Consider the following 19,772-nt stretch of genomic DNA (forward strand, 5'->3'; position numbering starts at 1 on the left):
ATATACACATATACACATATTCTTTTGTTCAGCATGCTGCACCGTTTTGTGTATTTGATAAGGAGCCACTAACAATTAAGATTGAAGTTTTCATTTCATTGTAGTTTTTATTTCTTCAAGTTAAACTGGGTCCAATCCTCCATTACAGCTGATCTTTTGCTGCACAACAATGTGAGAGGGGGAGCATCTTCACCTGGGCTTTCACTCTGATTAACACTGGCCTCACAACAGTATGACAGGACAATAACCCTCAGTGCAATACTTGTAAATATACATTGTACAGATTATACAAATCCATACAGGTCTCTATTTTTAAGCACTCTATTTTTATTCCTATTTATCACATTTCAATGAGTATTCCTTTGTAGCGGTTTGGGCTGTGCATTTATCAGGGTGGGTTGGGGTTTACAGTGGCGGGGTGGCTAACCTGGTTAATGATAGTTTTAGTTTTCTTTTTTTTTGGTTTGTTTTTACTTGTTTTCTCTGAAACTGGAAACACACGTCTACTGTCTGCACTGATTCAGCCTTCAGCTCATCTCCTCCAGTAGTCTGATTATTAACACAATCAAGACATGGTGCAACAAACCAAAAACTGCAGCACAATCTCAACTATCAATCAAAATTGGACCCATCTGGACTGCATAGAGAAATGCTGTACTTCCTGCTGGTCAGTGCTATTTATTTGTAAAAAATAGTAAATTTGTTTTGTGTTTGTCTATTCAGATTTGACACTGTTGTTGCTGTGTTCTGTCTTTTGTAACAAAACTATAGTGGTATTTACATTGATGCTTTTCATTCTGTCATCCCTCCACTTCAAAGTGCAACTGTCCAGAATGTGTCCTTATTAAGTCAAACTGAACTGAAAATGGTTTCCTGCCCTCTAGTAGTGCTCAAGATATGCAATTACTGTCCAAGGTTCAAGCATATTTTGTTTTATAGACTGCTGTTTATAAGATTATAAACGCTATGGAAAATAGAGCAGCGGGAAGGCTCGAGCTTGTTACAGTAGCGATCGTTGTAGGGAAGAGATAAACAGTAGATCGTAGCTGTTCTGTGGCCAAACTGCATAGCAAGATGGAGCAAACTGGCGGTGTCAGCACGTCTGAGCCGCTCCTAAATGTCAGGAGCGTCTGCAGAAAGAGACGGAGCGAGAGAGGCGGTAGATCGTAGCTCTTCTGCGGCCAATATATAAAATAAAATGAAGGAACCGTGGTGATTTATAAATACTCTGACGTTTCCTTTCAGCGGATCTTCTGAAGCACTGGTTTAGTGTGTATAAAGCTTATGAATGGCATAATAGGAGCACAAAAGCAGCAATGAGGAAGAGGAGAGGCACAGAGACAGCTGCTAGACCGGGGAGTCACGTGACGCAAAGGCTGCCAATGGCATTGTATTGTATTGGCCCATTCATTGTCTATGGACAAATAGACAAAATATAAATGTCAATTATAAAAAAACCATAACAGATATCAAGATGATTTTTGCACCATTCGTAGCTGAACGTCTCACGAATTGAACAGAGTTGAAATGGTGTCTAGCCCAAGGTATGCCGGAGATATTAAGCTTCCAACTTTGCCCATTCATTTCCAATGGGAAAATTTTTGTGAAAAAAGCGGAATAGCTTAAAAAGTATAAAAGTTATAAAAAGGTTGTATACATGCACACATGTCCTTAAGGAGATAAACAGTTTTATACCTCAATGGCCCTTCTAGGTGAAAGTATGCTGAAGGAGTTAGGTGCTAAAGAACAGTGGCGGAACCCAGAATAATAAAGAACAAGATAAGAGTGTGGATGCTCGCATCCACACTAATAATAATAAATAAGAGGAAAACATAGTGTGGATGCTACTGCATCCACACAATAAATAAGAGGACACGTTTTCGGTGAATGAGTGAGTGCTTCCAGTTCGGAAGTTTGGCTGGCTGGCTGCTGCACCAGAGCATAGTGTGGATGTTTTACAGCACAAATTAGTCATGTGAAACAATGAAATGTCAACCAAAACAAGCTATTCAAAATATTTGAAATGTATCCGCCTGAATTTTAACATTAAAATTTAGCTCAGTTTAGCATCTATTGCAACATTTCTATCCTGAGTTAAACCTTGATGCCAAAACACACAGACTCATGCCGGCCACCCATTCCATATTTTTACTCAGTCTCCTGACTGAAAACCACCTGCAATCTCATGAATCATTTAATTCATTGTGAGAGCACAAGAAATAAAGCAAATCTGTTTCAGGAGTCTAAATCCAGAAAGATGCAGATTGCCAGTGTATGATTTTACACATGTACTGGACACTGTATTCAACACTGTGTCTGTTTCATTACTCCATTTAATCATCTGCAATCAATTTCTTATTTTTAAAATGTTGCCTTAGTTACAATATGTTCTGAGATGAGTACAGTTATGGTAGTGTCTCAGCACAGTATGTGTACCTACCTGCAATGCACACATATAGGGACATCGTCATTCTCTTGGTATTCTCTCATTAGTCTGATCATATCCAGTATGGAGTCAAATGATGAGGGGACATCGTGATCTGGCCAGTTCATATAATGGAACTGTGTTATCCTCCGAGTTTCCTGCAGGGAGACATATTATTAAAGGTTTTTTATTTTTAAAGGTGGGGGACTGATGGAGGGTGAACTGAATCACCAGGCTAGGTGGAGAAAGTCAATGTGTAAAACTGAAGGTGTACATGTGGCCTATATTTCAATTTTATCCTCTATTAGAATCGTATGATAAGAACATATTTTTGTCATTGTCTTACAAAATTATGTTGCCACATAAATGATTTTCAGTTAACTTAAGGGATATCATACTTGTAAGGTTCATGTTTTACATACATGCTTTATTTATGTAACACAACAATGAAATATATGCCACCGCTTTTGACATCAATTTGATTACTTCTGGATGATTTTGCCTAGATCTGCCATCAATATTGATTTATAGGTCAATACTCATTTTAGCTATTAAAATGCAAAGATTGTTGGTAGTGAAAAAAAAACTTGTTTTAATAAAACTGCATTCTTGGATTAATAAGGCTTAAATAACAGAGTCAAGGAACATACATTTTCACATTTCACCATCAGAGTCCTGATGAAGTAGTCAGTTCTGGCCTGCTCAGATTCCTAGAAAACAAAGAAGGAGGAACATTTTACACAATCCTTGACTGAAACAGTCATTAGAACAAAATGTGAGAAATGCAGGAGTCCAAAAAAACAGACACCCCTACCCCCCACTTCCTTTTTAGACACTCATTACACACACACAAAGCTGTAATAGATGTGTATACTTACACAGGAGATTCTGAAAGGGCCAAAATTCATGGGTTCCTCCCCCTGCAGCGGGAAATACCGCTCACACTTTTTCTAACCAGAGATGAATAGACATTAGCTTTGACTGAGAACAAAATACCAGAAAGATACCACAGCTTCCTGTGCACACACACTCTGGTTTGAAATATGCAATCAATGTGATGTGAAACAAATAATGAAAATAACAGAAAAGGCTAAGCATATACGTATTATACTATATATACCTTTATATGTAAAACATTTATAGTCATATACAAGCTATGTGAGCTATTGGTTGCATTTTATTATTAGGCCAGTGAATATCTTGGCCAAAAACAACAACAAAAAAAACTTTGCAATGCAGACTGACTCAAGGACTGGTAACTGTCCTTTGAGACCTGTCAGTCTCTCATTTCATAAACATAAATAATAAATACACATACTCATTGAGACAGGCAAGAAAAGCACAAAATATTAAGAGATGCCTCCACCAAAGCTAGGAAATCCTCTAAATGCGTTGGTATTTTGTGCAGAGCTAAAGGAAATATAAAGGAAAATATCATTTCACTTCTACAAATCAATGAACAAAAATATTGTTAAGATACTCTAACTGACAAAGATGGGACTGAAAACATATTGTAACGTTGGTAGAGATAATGAAACACAGATGTATGTACTGACACATGAGTATACACATACTGTACAGTCCAGACTGTAAGAATTTGGGCAGTTCTACATTTTTTCCTTCAGGCTCTGTACTTTAGAACATTCAATTTGGAAAACTACAACTACAGCTACTACTAATAATACTGCTACTACTACTACAAAAAAAAAATAGATACATTAAAGCTTCAGCTTTAGTATAGTCCTTTTAATACATAGTGCCCATGTTTACAAGGGTACTTTCCTCTCCATGCAAATGATTTTCACTCATTCACAAGACTTTTACTCCTTGGCATACCAGATCATTTCCAATTTTCCTGCACATCTCTTGCTTTTTTAGAACATTCCATTCCAACTTCCTATGAGGTCTCTGTTAAAGATCTTTGCTTTTGTGCGCTTTTCATTGTTAGATCTGCATGGTCACCACTTTACTTCTCATATTGACAGGAAACTCCACCTCAATCTAAAGAACAACCCTCAATCAATTCTGAGCCACGTAGGACCTCTTTTGTGCATGAACTAGCACTGAAACGGCATACACCTGCACTATGGGCACCATGTGTTAAAAGGACTATATCTCACACACAGTTCTTTCTATATTGACACAACTTAGTAAAATTAAAGCTGAGACTTGTCACTCTGAAGCTGTATCCATTACGTTATTACAAAATGAATGTGCTGAAGTACAGAGTTCAACAGAAAAAAGTATAACTGTCTATATACTGTCTTATAGTCTAGTATGTATGTATACTTGCAAGCATGTACTGACACATATACAAACTGCACACTACTGCCTTACCCTTCCCATCTCAAACTCTCGACAAGCCATTACAATAACCTGCAGAGACACAAAAGGGAAAGATTCTAATCAATACCTACACTCAAGGTAAATCTTGCACATCCAAAAATATTGTTTTGTGCAATCCTGTTCTATTTAAATAAAGGTTTGGCTGCCAAAATGCAGAATAAGAGAAGCTTGAACTGATTATGGATCAACTTTTACATACTTTCCCTATCAAATGATGAGTACAGACTTCAGGTAATTGTTGATCATATGTTTCATTATCAAATCTGCATCTCACTGTTCTATTATTGGATCCATATGCAGCATAACTATGCATAAATGCACATACTGTATGTAGTCAAAAATGTCCGATGTGATAAAACATTATGGTAAATTGGCACCAAAAATAAAAAAAATATCTCAGCAGCTAGTTCTTACAACACCCATTTAAAAAAAATCACACAAAACAGAGTGGCAACTTTCTAACCATGCAAGTTGACTGAGAGGGTCTTTGCCATGTTAACAACTTCCTACATTATATACAGTACTCCTCACTCTGTCATTCCACTACGTCTGCTTTCACTTCATCCAATGAGCTATACTCACAGCTACATTGTACTCCCAGTTCATCCGCCAGAAGTCGATGACAGTGTTCGGCAGTGGGCCCTGAGTTGCAATATAGGCCTTTGAGCCATTTATACCCTGAAGGGAGAGATGAACAGAAATAGAGAGAAAGTCTATTTTATAGGTGTCAACAAAGGATGTTAATGTGATTTGTGCATCGCTTCGTACCACAAGAAATTTTTTAACACTATATTCAAACAATATGAAAGCAAAGGAACTTGATTTATAGCTGCTTTTTACCTTGATGAAGTTAGCATTGATGTAATCTGTGTCCTGATTGGATGTTTTTAACGTCAGCTTCACCCTACTGTCATCAACTGGTGTTGAAAGAAAGAGAGAAACAGTAGTTTTCATACAACTGAAATATTTTCTACTTAAGGAAAAGAGAGCGCCAGAATAATACAGAGACAAAGACAAAAGAGTGGAATGACGAAAAGAACAACTGAAAGAATAAGATGGAGAGAGATAAAGAATGGGCAAACAAATACAGAAAAAACAGAGAAGTGGGATGTAAAGAGGTTAGTAGACACACACAGGGCTATCCTTATTCCTACACACTGTGTGTGTACACATCTGTTACGGATGAACCAGTTCTTCCTTTGCCTTATCTGCAGCTCATAAAAGCCTCACTGAGTGAATGAATGGACAGAGGAGAAAAAGAGGATAAAGGTATAAAAAAAAATAGGACAGATGTTGGTCCATGGAAGCTTCCCTTCAGGTCATTAAGCACAGTGAAGAGATGTGTGTGTGTGTGTGTGTGTGTGTGTGTGTGTGTGTGTGTGTGTAAGCAGAGAGCACAGTGAAGTTTTGCATCTACAGTGCCTTGCAAAAGTATTCATACCCCTTGAATTTTTCCACATTTTGTCACATTACAACCACAAACTTAAATATATTTTATTGGGATTTTATGTGATAGACCAACACAAAGCATCACACAATTGTGAAGTGGAAGGAAAATGATACGTGGTGTTCAAGATTTTTTTTACAAATAAAAATCTGAAAAGTGTGGCGTGCATATGTATTCAGCCCCCTTTACTCATATCGCTAAATAAAATCCAGTGCAACCAACTGCCTTCAGAAGTCACCTAATTAGTAAATAAAGTCCACGTGTGTAATTCAATCTCAGTATAAATACAGCTGTTCTGTGAAGGCCTCAGAGGTTTGTTATAGAACATTAGTGAACAAACAGAATCATGAAGACTAAGGAACACACCAGACAGTTCAGGGATAAAGTTCTGGAGAGGTTTAAAGCAGGATTAGGTTATAGAAACATATCCCAAGCACACATCTCACAGAGCACTGTTCAATCCATCATCCGAAAATGGAAAGTGTGTGGCACAACTGCAAACCTACCAAGATATGGCCGTCCACTTAATCTGACGGGCCGGACAAGGAGAGCATTAATCAGAGAAGCAACCAAGAGGCCCATGGTAACTCTGGAGGAGCTGTAGGTGGGACAATCTGTCCACAGGACAACTATTAGTCATGTACTCCACAAATCTGGCTTTTATGGAAGAGTGGCAAGAGGAAAGCCATTGTTGAAAAAAATAGGAAGTCCTGTTTGCAGTTTGCCACAAGCCACGTAGGGGACACAGCAAAGATGTGGAAGAAGGTGCTCTGGTCAGATGTGATCAAAATTGAACTTTTTGGTCTACATGCAAAACACTGTGTGGCGGAAACCTAACACTGCACATCAGCCTGAACACATCCCCACCATGAAACATAGTGGTGGCAGCATCATGCTGTGGGGATGCTTTTCTTCAGCAGGGACAGGGAAGCTGGTCAGAGTTGATGGAAAGATGGATGGAGCTAAATACAGGGCAATCCTGGAAGAAAAACTGTTAGAAGCTGCAAAAGACTTGGGAGTGGGGCAGAGGTTAACCTTCCAGCAGGACAACGATCCTAAACATACAGCTAGAGCTACAATGGAATGGTTTAGATCAAAGCATATTCATGTGTTAGAATGGCCCAGTCAAAGTCCAGACCTAAATCCTATTGAGAATTAGTGGCAAGACTTGAAAATTGTTGTTCAGATGCTCTCCATCCGATTTGACTGAACTGGAGCTACTTTGCAAAGAAGAGCAGGCAAAAATTGCAGTCTCTAGATGTGCAAAGCTGGTAGAGACATACCCTCAAAGACTTGCAGCTGTAATTGCAGCGAAAGGTGCTTCGACAAAGTATTGACTCAAGGGGGCTGAATACATATGCACGCCACACTTTTCAGATTTTTATTTGTAAAAAATCTTGAACACCACGTATCATTTTCCTTCCACTTCACAATTATGCGATGCTTTGTGTTGGTCTATCACATCAAATCCCAATAAAATATATTTAAGTTTGTGGTTGTAATGTGAAAAAATGTGGAAAAATTCAAGGGGTATGAATACTTTTGCAAGGCACTGTACATATTCTTTTCTGTGCGTCCCCATTGGTCTGGCTTCACCCAATATCTTTCCTTTTATTTTTTCCCCAACATTTCCACCTTATTTTAACCAGTTAGTCTAAATAAGCCTAAAAATGAACAAATGCAAGTGATATGATTAAAAAACATTTTTTTGACATTTGACAGTGTAGTTATTTGATAACAGTGACTTTCTTTAGAGCTGAGGACATACAGTACACAGTTTTAATGCTGCCGTCACACAGGACCCAAGCATTCAAAGAGATTATATTGAAATTTGCATGTAAGATTTAGTCAAATTAAAGTGTTTAGTTATTAATAGTAGCACAACAAGGTTATCATTGTGAATCTGTGGGCATGTGACATCCACAGAGTGTTGAATGAGCAGCTCTAGCCAGTGTGGACTACTCCAACTTGTCACTTGACGGTATCTGATCTACATCTCATTGTGTAAATTTCGTTCTAAGCTTGAGAATCCTTCTGGGACAGTGCAAGGCAGGTGACATAAGACACATGAGACAGTAACAGACAGCTGGAGTGAAACAAAACACTTAAGATATTCACTGGCTGATGCAGACAAAGAAAGTCAAATGTGCTTGCACTGATGACATTTTATGCATATATTATTAACCCCACAGTTCTGGTGCATGTTCAGTTAAGCAATGAACTCCATGGAGGTCCATGCTACAGGTCCAATCCCAGCCGGCAATCGGGCGAGGGCGGGGTACACCCTGGACAGGTTGCCAGTCCATCGCAGGGCCAACACGCAGACGAACAACCACTCACATGCACACAGTCACTCCTACAGGCAATTTAGAGACACCAATCAACCTAAGCTGTATGTCTTTGGACTGTGGGAGGAAGCCAGAGTACCTGGAGAGAACCCACGCATGCACGGGAAGAACATGCAAACTCTGCACAGAAAGGTCGCGAACCCACAACCTTCTCGCTGTGAGGGACAGTGCTAGCATAAAAACAGATATCACATAATAAAGTCCTGCCTCATGTTTTCTCTAAAAGCACAGAGATTAGTTTGTACTGTATATATACACCTTTCCCAACTTTCCTCCTATTTTCACAGCAGAAAATTGACAGATAATAGCAGCTAATATTATTAAGAGACGGCTCCATTAAATTCAGGCTTACAATACACCAAATACAAATGAGCAAGCATGCACATCCAACTGTAATGCAGCCATTATTCTTAATCTCGCATTGTACTTACATGGTAGTATATCTTTATATCTGTTCTTCTTGATATTCTCCTCCCGCTCTCCTATGTCAGTAGTGTAGGTCTTCTCTATCCTGTATCTGGTTGATAACCTCCGTAACCGCTGAAATAAACGAGAAAAAAAAAATAGATAGTAGTAAATACCAAGAAATTCTATACCTTTTCTCTCATCTACAGAGTTTGGTGATTTGTTTGTAAGCATATATGGACCTATGAGCAGAGGATAAGCAGAATGTTTTAGACACAATATAGTTGACAGTACACAGGACAGAGAAGCATGACAGTAGAGCAAGGTACAGGTGAGATCAAATCAAATCAATTTTATTTGTATAGCGCCAAATCACAACAAAAGTCATCTCATGACACTTTACAAAGTAAGGTCTAGACCTTACTGTTATCAATATTATTACATAGGGAAAACCCAACAAATCCTCCTTGAGCAAGCACTTGGCGACAGTGGGGAGGACATAAGTCTAATCTGAGTGTCGCACCAATAGAAATACTCAGAAAGCTACAGTACCTGACAGTTTTGAACTTCCAGTGAATTTTATCCTGCAACTCTTTTTCATTACCAGCTTCAGTTTTTCCTCGAGCATCACAGCGAAACTTTAGAGAAACTTCAAAAGAATGACAAGACTTTTGTACCATAAAAAAGCCCCTGGTGCTCGACTCTGATAGCGCTCACAAGATATTGCTCTCAAGGGCCTTTTTTGTTTATTTCTATCACTTGGTTCAATCACTTTTTTCTCTCTTTCTGAGACAGTGCGGAAATTAGGCATCACTCTACTGTCCACTCCCCCTTTTTTGGTCTCTGAGAAAGTCAGCGTGGGCGTTCGGGCTGCTGAAGCCACGTATGAAAAATGATCCCACCTCTTGTCTCTCTCTTCTCTATGGTACTGACTGCAGGCTTTCCTCACATCACAGTAACATGTGTATGTACTGTAGTGCACGTCCCGACTTTCTTAGACTCTCAACCCTCAGACTTATCTTCCTGTCCTTGTTTCACTGTTCACTCCTGTCATAACATCACTTCCATGGTACTGTGGAGACATTTACTACAGAACACACAGACATCATCTGATATTACAAGCATAAAGATACGCAAAAATGTGCCACATTAACATAACTTAATGTACCACTTCCTGTATGTGTACTGCATTACATTTTGTTTCTTATGGTTAAATCCTTTGAGATTACAAATGGCTGAAGAAAACTGTAATCTTCATCTCCTGTATTTTTTGTCCTCTCGTTTTCTCCTTTTGGTACAGCAGTTTCCAAGCCTGAAAAGCCGACTGTACTCAGTGACACACACATACACAGTTTAGACTAGCAGCAAAAAAGCACCCTAGAGACGTAATGAGTTTTTCACCTTTCATTTTGCAGCACATCTTCGTTAACTACAACGATCAGAAACTGAGGGAGAGAAAACAAGGGAGCAAAGAGGAATTTGAGAGGTACACATGCAAACTGTGGGCGGCAACACAGCTGTGCATGTGTGTGTGTGTGTGTGTGTGTGTGTGCACATTTGTGTCTGTGTGTGATAATAGCATTAGAGCTCCTCTTGCCTCATGTGAATTACATTTCCAACAGAGGTCTGCTTCTGTGCTGGGCCAGGGCCCAGGAACACACACACACACACACAAACACACACGTTTAGGCACACAATGAGCAAGATTTGTGATGGTCTTAGATTCCCCCAGCCCACAAAGCACATTATGTGGAGACAAACATGCACAGAATCATGCCCTCTAACACTGCCATGATGACAGGTATTTTCTCTTTGGAGTCAATTTCACTTCATTTAGGAAGCACGAGTTGATTCTCTCAGTAAAGCCCATAAATTCAGAGATTTGCACCTCATCAGTGGTTTGATTTGACCATGTATTTGTATTTTTACTTCATACAAAGCTGCCTATGTCAGCTGCCATTAATAAATCAAAGGCTATATTAGTCATAGATCACTCTTTGGAAAATACGTAGGAACCTCAGTGCTTTGCTCAAAGCCATTCAGGAGATGTAATTCCAGTTTTTCTTCTTTCAAAGCAGGGCATCTTGGCAGTGAACTTCAATGTTAAATTATGTTTCTCTGTCCATGACAAATTTCTCAGCTGGTTTCAGTTAGATAACAGGTGGTTTCTGCGATCTAATGGTCAATGACACGTTCTAAACACGATAACATTTTCTGAACAGCAAGTGAGAAAAAAAAAGTGTAATCAGAAAGGCATTTTGAAGGTAGTTTTACTTGCTTTCTGATAAATTTTAATCCTGTTTACACATTTCAACAAATATGGTCCTTAATTTCAGTGGTATTATATTTATAACATGACTTCCTGATTGTAATAACTGTGATTAAATGCATGTAAGTGATATCAGTGGTGCAAGTCTATTTGCCTGACATCAGTTTTAAAAGACATATCACAAAATCAAGCAATTAAGTTTTTTTCTGCTGTTGATTATACTTTGATTGTGGAAGCGGCATTTTGCGATATAGTTTTATTAGTATGTCACTTATAACAACTGTTAAATTAGGTATACACTATAATGGCTGGGGTCCCTGATGGACTAGTGGCTAGGATTCAGCCCTCTCACTGTTGTGGCCCGGGTTCGAGTCAGGGTCGCATCAGGAAGGGCATCTGGTGTAAAACATGTGCGAAACTTTTTTTTAATCAGTAAACTAAATATTTTCGATCATTGGACCATCAGTTCGGCAAAACAAAATAAGCAAATCTCCAGCTTTGACAAGCTGGAAATTAGGGTTTTGCATGCACGCTTAAAATATGACAATTGTCTCAAAAAAATCAGTCGATTATTTACTGCTTATCACAGTTTTCCAGAGTCCAAGGTGATATTCACAAATGTCTCGTTTCGTCTGGCCAACACTCTGAAACACAAAAGGGTTTTATTGACCATTTACAAGACAAAGAAAATAATAATCAGGATAATCACCTATATTTGGCCAAGTATGTTACACACACGGGGAATTTGTTTCTGGTACAGAACCAAGGAACCATCTCAGCTGATGGCTCTAACCATCAGGGGCAACTTGGGGGTTCAGTGTCTTGCCCAAGGACACTTCGACTACGACATGTGGACCGCAGGCACCGAGACTCGGACCACCGACCCTTCGGTTGGGAAACAACTGCTCTACCCACTGAACCACAGTCGTCCCCCCAACAGCAAATCATGACACAGAAACACTAAAAACCCTAATCCTTGCAGCATTTGCACTTTGTTAAATGCAAAAGCAGAAGTATAAAACATCACAAGAAAGCAAAGTAACTAAAACACTACAAAACTCTCAAAGAGTTTCCTCTGGGTTTCACACATTTAAAGATAAGAATGCACCCAAACCACCTACGCTTCACTGTTGTGGCCATTTCAGTAAAATATGCGCTTGAAGCAGCTGTTATTAGATGGTGTTCACTCACAACTTTTTCAAAGTTCAATTAGTTTCACTTTTTAGGATAGACCAGGTCAGATTATTTTTTATGTACCATGTTCAGTCAGTTCATGTCATCTAACAACTACATTTTTACAGAAACACACTTTACTCCAGTGCTTTTACCTCTGTTTTAGCTTCAGAATTACAGATGATTCAAATAAGATGTTCTCACATTGCTCCTAATCCTTGCACATTTCTGCCTTTCCCTCTGTTTCCATTATCTCTTCACTTCCCATCAGTCAGAAGTGTAAAACTTCATGACTGAGTTGGCCAGCTTCCCGTGAATGCTCAACCCCTTTTTACCCTGAATAAGTGAGCATCCCGGTACTTCTCTGGCACACTGAATAATTCCCACACATACTGAAGAGAAACACATCTCTTTCTTACACTCAGCAGTAAACACTGATTGGCAGAAAATATGCTCTTCCTGCAGTAGCAGTGGGGAAAAAAAGGTTCTTGCGTGTGTGGCCAGGAAGTGGGGGTGTTGAGCACCAGTGGCAGAGAGGCTGTACTGTCGGTCACCATCCATGCAGACACACACATGCAAGCTAAACTAGGTCACCCCTTACAATGCTCTCAGAAAAATCCATCTCCCTCGCTGTGAGCGTACGGGGAAAAGATGCACTGCTACAGCGAGGAGACTAAAAGGTTCTATATGACTCTTGATAGGTCTGTCACTCTGACAATTCAATAAACTTGACTGGTGTGCTCTTTGCCTTTACCTGTATCTATGTGCCATTAATGTTCCATATCAGGAAAAGCAAAGTCCTATTTAAGATTATACAAATTATAGAAATTTATAGAAAATCTGACTGCAAATTTGAATGCATTAAAATAAATGAAGGAAAAATATGAGGTTGTGAAAAGCTATGATTTAAACAGTAACAGGCAGGAAATCACCACTGTTATTAAAGGAAAAGTTTGACATTTTGGGAAACATAAATATTAGTTTTCTTGTGTAAGCTAGATGAGAAGATTTATACCATCCTTAAAGTTACATGCTTCATATGTAAGTGGAGCGAACAGGGAGCTTATTAGAAATACTACAGGAAGTTACTGCTGTGAAAAGAAAAACAACAAAAAACATAATCCAGCAGGTAACTTCTGATTTTTTACAAACTGAACAGGAAAGATGTATCTTAATGAGTGAGCTTTAGAGGCTGTTGCAGAATCAAGCTAGCTGTTTTCCCATGTTTCCAGTGTTTGTGCTAAGCTAAGCTAAGCTAACTAGCAGTGAGCCCTGTGTCATTTGTCTTCAATTTTTACAGAAATGTGCTGCTGATCTCTTCATCTACAATGATCCCAAAATATTGAACTATTCCTTTAATTGTTTTGGTGACAAACTGAAAAAGCATCACTTTTCAGACAAAAGGTGTCGTGTGTACTGTGAGTTTATCAGTGGAACAAAGCTTAATGATCGAGCTCTATCACTAAGGAAATAACAAACCCCACCCTGGCCACCAGTGTGAGTCAGGGGTCCTGACTGTGTGTGTGAAGGACCTCCTCATTAGCTAAAACATCCTGACAAAGATTATGTTCGACAACTAGCATCAGTTGCCAAGCTGTATACAAACATGCACATGCTCGTGCATTGTGCAGTCATTTCCACTTTATGTCTACTAGCCAATAAAAGTCAGTGAAGCACTGATAACATAGATGAACATTCACACAAACACAAACAGGAGTGTAAACGCCAGTCAGTCATTCACTGGCACAAAGCAGAACATGCTTTCTTTTAATAGGCCATCAGACTTCCTTTCTTTTGGTCTGTCACTTTTTCATTTTCAGTTCCTAAACCATCTGACACAATCACTGCATGATGACTGTGTTATGGAAGTGACAAAGGCAGGAGTTCCACATGTGAGCACGATAACATTAAAAGCAGAAGGTAATGTTGAAAACAGAAATCTCTGAATAAAACCAAACAAAAAAACCCCAGAGATCCTGGAGATTTTTCAACTCATCTGCAAAGAACTTAACATTAAAAAAATGTGGATATATTGAGTGCATGTATCAGCCTCTAAACTGCATCTATGTGTGTGTGACTGCACACACATCTTGTGTGTATGTGGTTGGCAATACAGACACACTGGCCACAGGAAGCACCTGTGCTGAACTGAAAGTACGTGATTCAACCAGCCATTTAAAACTACCGTGACTTCTGTGTGCCCACTTCCTCTGGGACATTAGTCATGCATGTACATTCTACATTACAATGTAAATTTGGAAAGAAAATAAAAATCACAGAAAATCTACTCGCAGTGTTTCCTTTGACTAATGAGCCTGTGTGCTAGTGCTCTTCCAATGACAGAAGACAAAACAAAGTGGATACAGAAAAAAAGCCAGAGGAAGGATGTAGAGGGGAAAGAGATAGAGGGACAGTCTTAGGAAGTGGAAAATGAAATAAAACAATAATGAGAAGACCATCTTTTGAAAGTATCAGAAACTCGTGGGACTTAAAGTTCATTTTCATCCAAATATTTTCATGCACATTTTCAGTTTGAACATAAAAAACAGGGCCAACAACCTGCATACTGTAGCATTCCCCAAATTATGATGAAATCAGAATCAGAATCATCTTTATTGGCCAGGTGTGTTGGACACATGAGGAATTTGACTCAGTTACATTGGCTCTCAATGTGCAGACAGTAAACCAGGAAACCAGAAACAAACCAGCAACAAAATATCATGACTATAGGTTTGAATGGCATTCTTTTAATCATCTCATTATGACCTCTTCTTTTTTTAATGATTCAGTAGCACTGCACTCAAGTATTACTGCCACCTACTGTTCATCTTGATGCACTCATCTCCCATTATTCACACCACAGCAGTCGAAGGAAACCTGCATTAATGCACATTTTCTTTTCCCAGTTTTCTGGAAATTCAATTAAACTTTGGAAGGAAACAACTACGGATCTGTTGATTTAATTTAACCTTTCTCATATAGTATTATCAAGTAAAATCTAAAACATTTCACACTACAAATTAAGACAGCAAAAATGTATATCATTTTGTATGATATGAAAATAAACATTATGACACATTATGCTTTCCTCTGCCTGGTCCCTAGGGTGGGAGAACAGCTTGTAACGATTCAAAAGAGGCCTGTTAAAATGTGACAATGGAAGAAGATACACACATTTACAGTATTGAGCTATCAATCATATACGTAACTTTGCTTGAGATTCTGCAGCTTTCCTGACAAGATCACATAACTTTCACAATAAGACCACCTCTCTACTGTCATTACTATTTATTTATCTAGAATAAAGTGGACAAAATAATCAATCTCTAAACCCAACTGCATAAATTCAAAAACAAACTTAACAGGTTGTCCTCAGTCTCAGAATTTAGCAAACATAATTAACATTTACCCGTATTTGGCTCTGTGTAAATTTCCCATTCTGGATTTGGGCCTACAGCAGGAAGCAGATGTGGACACACCGCATATAATCCCAATCATCTGGGACAGGAGCTCATTGTGTGTTTAGTGTGTGCTTAGTCTCTGTTTAATAATCACTTTCCTGTTAGGGTTAGGGTTGACCTTGTGACTGGTGACTTGTGTGATTTTACCCTAACATGACCCCTCTCTGTAGTGAGGTTTGTGTTTTTGTGCATCCATGTTACATTCTGTTTGATTACCATCACCCCTTCAATTTTCAAATAAGATTTTTGTTTTTCTTCCGTGTGTTAGCCTGTCCACCTCAAAAACAGCTCAGCAGGGCAGATGCTGTTGACAAGTGTGTGTGTGCGCGCCTTTATTTTACTTACATTATGGGGACAAAAACCTGTTAACACACTCACAGTGAGGGTACTTGGCCATCCTTGTGGGGACCAGTTTGGTCCCCAAAAGGAAATCACTGAATTTTAGGGTGGCAACATGGTTTAAGGTTAGATGTTAGGGTCAGGGTTAGGATTAGGCGAGTAGTGGTTATGGTTAAGGTCTACAGGAAATGAATGTAAGTCAATGTAAAGTCCCCACAAGGAATGAAAACAGCATGTGTGTGTGTGTGTGTGTGTGTGTGTGTGTGAGAGAGTGTGTGTGAGAGTTGCCATGACCAACACGACGACTCCGTGCATCCATTTAATGCTCAAGTGTGAGGTGTCCATACCTTTGGCCCTGTTGGTGGGTCAGCTAGCTTTCATCATGTAAAGCCTCAAACACAGACACATACTTGTACTTCTATCTTTATGAGAACACACACAGACATAATGCATTTCCTAGCACTATACCCTAACCTTAATATTCACTACATAGCAAGTACAAGAACAGAAACACAAAACCTCTAGAGCAGAAATACTGCTCCACCTCTGCTAAGAAACACCCAGCTTAGGGACAACAGGATGGTTTCTGGGTTAAGCTCTAGGAGGCGGCAAGTGAGACAGGGGGCGGCTGGTGACAACAAAAGAAATCAGGAAGTCTTGTTACAGTAACGATAATTGGGCTTACAGTGATTACCCTACAAATACTCACAAAAAGCAGCCCACCACTGAGGTGCCATGGAGACAAACAGGCTTCTCATTTTTAGGCAATGTTGGGAGATGGCAGAGAAGACAATTACCAAGGCAGCTTTTACCAGCTATAAACCACTAGTGTATTATTTTTCTTTACACTCAGTGGCCCATTAGTTCAGTACTTAATTGCCAAGTCAACCAAGCTAATAGGAATTTTGTGCAGCTTAGATGAAAAACACAATAAACACAGCACAGGATCTGTGTATGTGATCTAGCAGACAGACAGTCTGTTTATGTCAGCGGTTTCATCTTTAAAAGCTCAAGACAGGACAACATAAAATTACAGCATGCACCAGATAAGTACATCATTCTCACCATCTGTCAGATTAATTTTTAGATTATTAAACAAAGGCCAGGGGTTCTGCCTCTCAGAGCCCCTCCAGCTAATTTTCAACACAATAATGAACTGATGACTTTGAATGTGAGAATCCAGAGTACTCTATTTACCAAAAGAGTATGATCCCATATTGTGCGCACTTTCAAATTACCTGTAGAAGAAAGATTCCACTTTTTATTTACAAATTACATCTTAATGTGCAACACTGGATTTAAGACAATACTGTGCCCCTTCATGTACTCCGGGTGTTTCCGCAGCAGTAACATCTTAATATCTGTACTTGCCTTTCATTGCATCTGTGATAATATAGGATCACTCTGAATAATTTCTGAAACTAGAGAAATGCATTTCCTGTCAAAAATGCGTGTGGATGCTATGTGCTGAAGGATCGCCCTGAAAATGCTTAACATTTTGACACCTGAAAGGCATATCTACCTGAAAGTATGCTGAAGTACAATTTTCCCATTAATTTGAATGGGGAGAAATTTTCAAAATAAAAGGTAAATATTTCAGAAGTGTGAAGTGTAGAAAAATTCTGAGTTGAAGCATGAATGTCCTGGGAGACAAATCATTTGAATAGGGCACGGTTTTCAAAATAAAGCTAAATATTTTAGAAGCATGAATGTCCTTGAAGAGCTGAACATTTTGATAACTGAAAGTATGCTGAAGTAGAATTTTTCCATTCATTTGAATGGGGCAAAATTTTCAGAATAAAGCTAAATATTTCAAAGGTATAAAGTTGAGAAAAATCCTGAAGAGAAGCATGAATGTCCTTGAGGAGCTGAACATTTTGATACCCAAAATCTCACACAATAACTCCCCGTACACTGAGATGCTCAATGATGAACTCTGGCTTGTGCGTGTGGCATATCTTGCCGATGTGTGAGCACCTCAACACTTTAAACATGTCTATGCAGGGGAGAGGACACAACATCTCTGAACAGACTGACAAAGTCACTGCCTTCAAAAATAAGCTGAGGTTGTGGATAAATCACTGACTAAAAACTATCACTGCGCATCTGACCAGTCTACATGCTTGCTTTGAGGACTGCTTTCCAGAGAAACATGACAATGGTCACTGGATAAGAGATCCCTTTGGAATTGACATGGAAAGCATTGTGTTGCCAAGCAGCAGTACTACACCATGAGGACTACTAGGGTGTGGCTATTGAAATGAGGCATAAAATTTAAACAGTTATTATGCAAAAGCTGTAAAAGATATCAAAAAGCTGTGTACATTATGAATAGCTGAAGAGTTGCTGAATAGATAAGTTGAAATGGTGTTTTTAGCTGAAGGTATGCTGAAGTTATTAAGATGTGAGGCAAAGTTTGTTGAAAAATGCTAAATATATGAAAAAGTATAAATGTTACAAACAAGAAAAACACAAGCACACATATCCTTAAAAAGCTGAACATGTTGATATCTGAATGACCTTTGTAGCTCAAAATATGCTGAACTTATTAAGAAGTGAAAATATTCCCACGGCTCCCCAAAAAGTAGGTAAAACAAGTAGGGGTGTGTGTGTGTGTGTGTCTAGGGGTGTGTAGGTGTTTGTATGTCTGTGTGTGTATGAGTATGAAAGAGTAGTCCTACACCCTGAGGACTACTAAGATGTGGCTATGGAAATGAGGTATAAAATATAAAACAGTAATTATGCAAAAACTGTAAAAGATATCAAAAAGCTGTGTACATTATGAATAGCTAAAGAGTTGCTGAGCTGATAACAGTTGAAATGGTGTTTTTAGCTGAAGGTATGCTGAAGATATTAAGATGTGAAAATTTTTCCCATTCATTTGAACGGGGCAAAATTTGTTGAAAAATGCTAAATAGCATCCACACAATAAAGAACAGGATAACAAGTGTGGATGCTTCACAGCATCCACACAATAAGCTCCTTAAACACACAACCCTACCTTTCCTTTGGAAACACACACACTGTTCTGGCACTAGCCTATTTTAAACACAAAGGGGCCATGCAGCACTGATTGATGAGGCCTTGTGTAATAAACAGGTAAGAAGACCTCCAGATCATGTGCTGGGGACTTAACATGCGCTCTCTCTCTCTCTCTCTCTCTCTCTCTCTCTCTCTCTCTCACACACACACACACACGTCTTTATGCCTTTGTGTGACTTTCTGTGACTTCTTTTTGAGGGCCACCACTTCTACTATAGCTACAATGGTGCAAAACACAAATCTATTATGAGGTGGCAATAGAGAATCAAAATGTCACTTCAGAATTCAGAAAACTCAAATAAAAAAAAATATTTTTCTTCTACACGTGTGAGGACCGGAACCTGTTGCCAAGCAGATTTGGTGAACTGGACCTTCTGTCACAAAGCACCAAAACAATGCATGTTATATCACCAGATTTTTACTTTCCTCGTTAACCCAAACCACAGCATTACAGAGATGGAAGCATGTGGTTTTTAATTTTGCCAATTTAAAAGGGGGTGGGGTGGGGGGGGGGGGG

The 19,772-nt window shown here is 39.0% G+C and overlaps 1 protein-coding gene across 7 annotated transcripts in view; it reads right to left on the reverse strand.

The window, feature by feature from the left end:
- The window catches only part of ptpn12 (protein tyrosine phosphatase non-receptor type 12), a 57,928-nt gene that overhangs the window by 27,740 nt on the left and 10,416 nt on the right, over positions 1-19,772 (reverse strand). For 6 of the 7 annotated variants that reach the window (XM_020599481.1, XM_020599483.1, XM_020599480.1 and 3 more), the window contains 7 exons: positions 8,998-9,106; positions 5,612-5,688; positions 5,354-5,449; positions 4,763-4,801; positions 3,304-3,375; positions 3,076-3,135; positions 2,441-2,583 (listed from right to left, as the gene is read on the reverse strand). In XM_020599481.1, coding sequence (XP_020455137.1) covers positions 2,441-2,583; positions 3,076-3,135; positions 3,304-3,375; positions 4,763-4,801; positions 5,354-5,449; positions 5,612-5,688; positions 8,998-9,106 — 596 coding nt within the window. Of the gene's footprint in view, positions 1-2,440; positions 2,584-3,075; positions 3,136-3,303; positions 3,376-3,743; positions 3,832-4,762; positions 4,802-5,353; positions 5,450-5,611; positions 5,689-8,997; positions 9,107-19,772 lie in introns of those variants that run through there. The other variant, XM_020599487.1, reaches the window with a different exon arrangement.

Source organism: Monopterus albus, unplaced genomic scaffold (genome assembly GCF_001952655.1).
Source record: "Monopterus albus unplaced genomic scaffold, M_albus_1.0 scaffold41.1, whole genome shotgun sequence".
Taxonomy (NCBI): domain Eukaryota; kingdom Metazoa; phylum Chordata; class Actinopteri; order Synbranchiformes; family Synbranchidae; genus Monopterus; species Monopterus albus.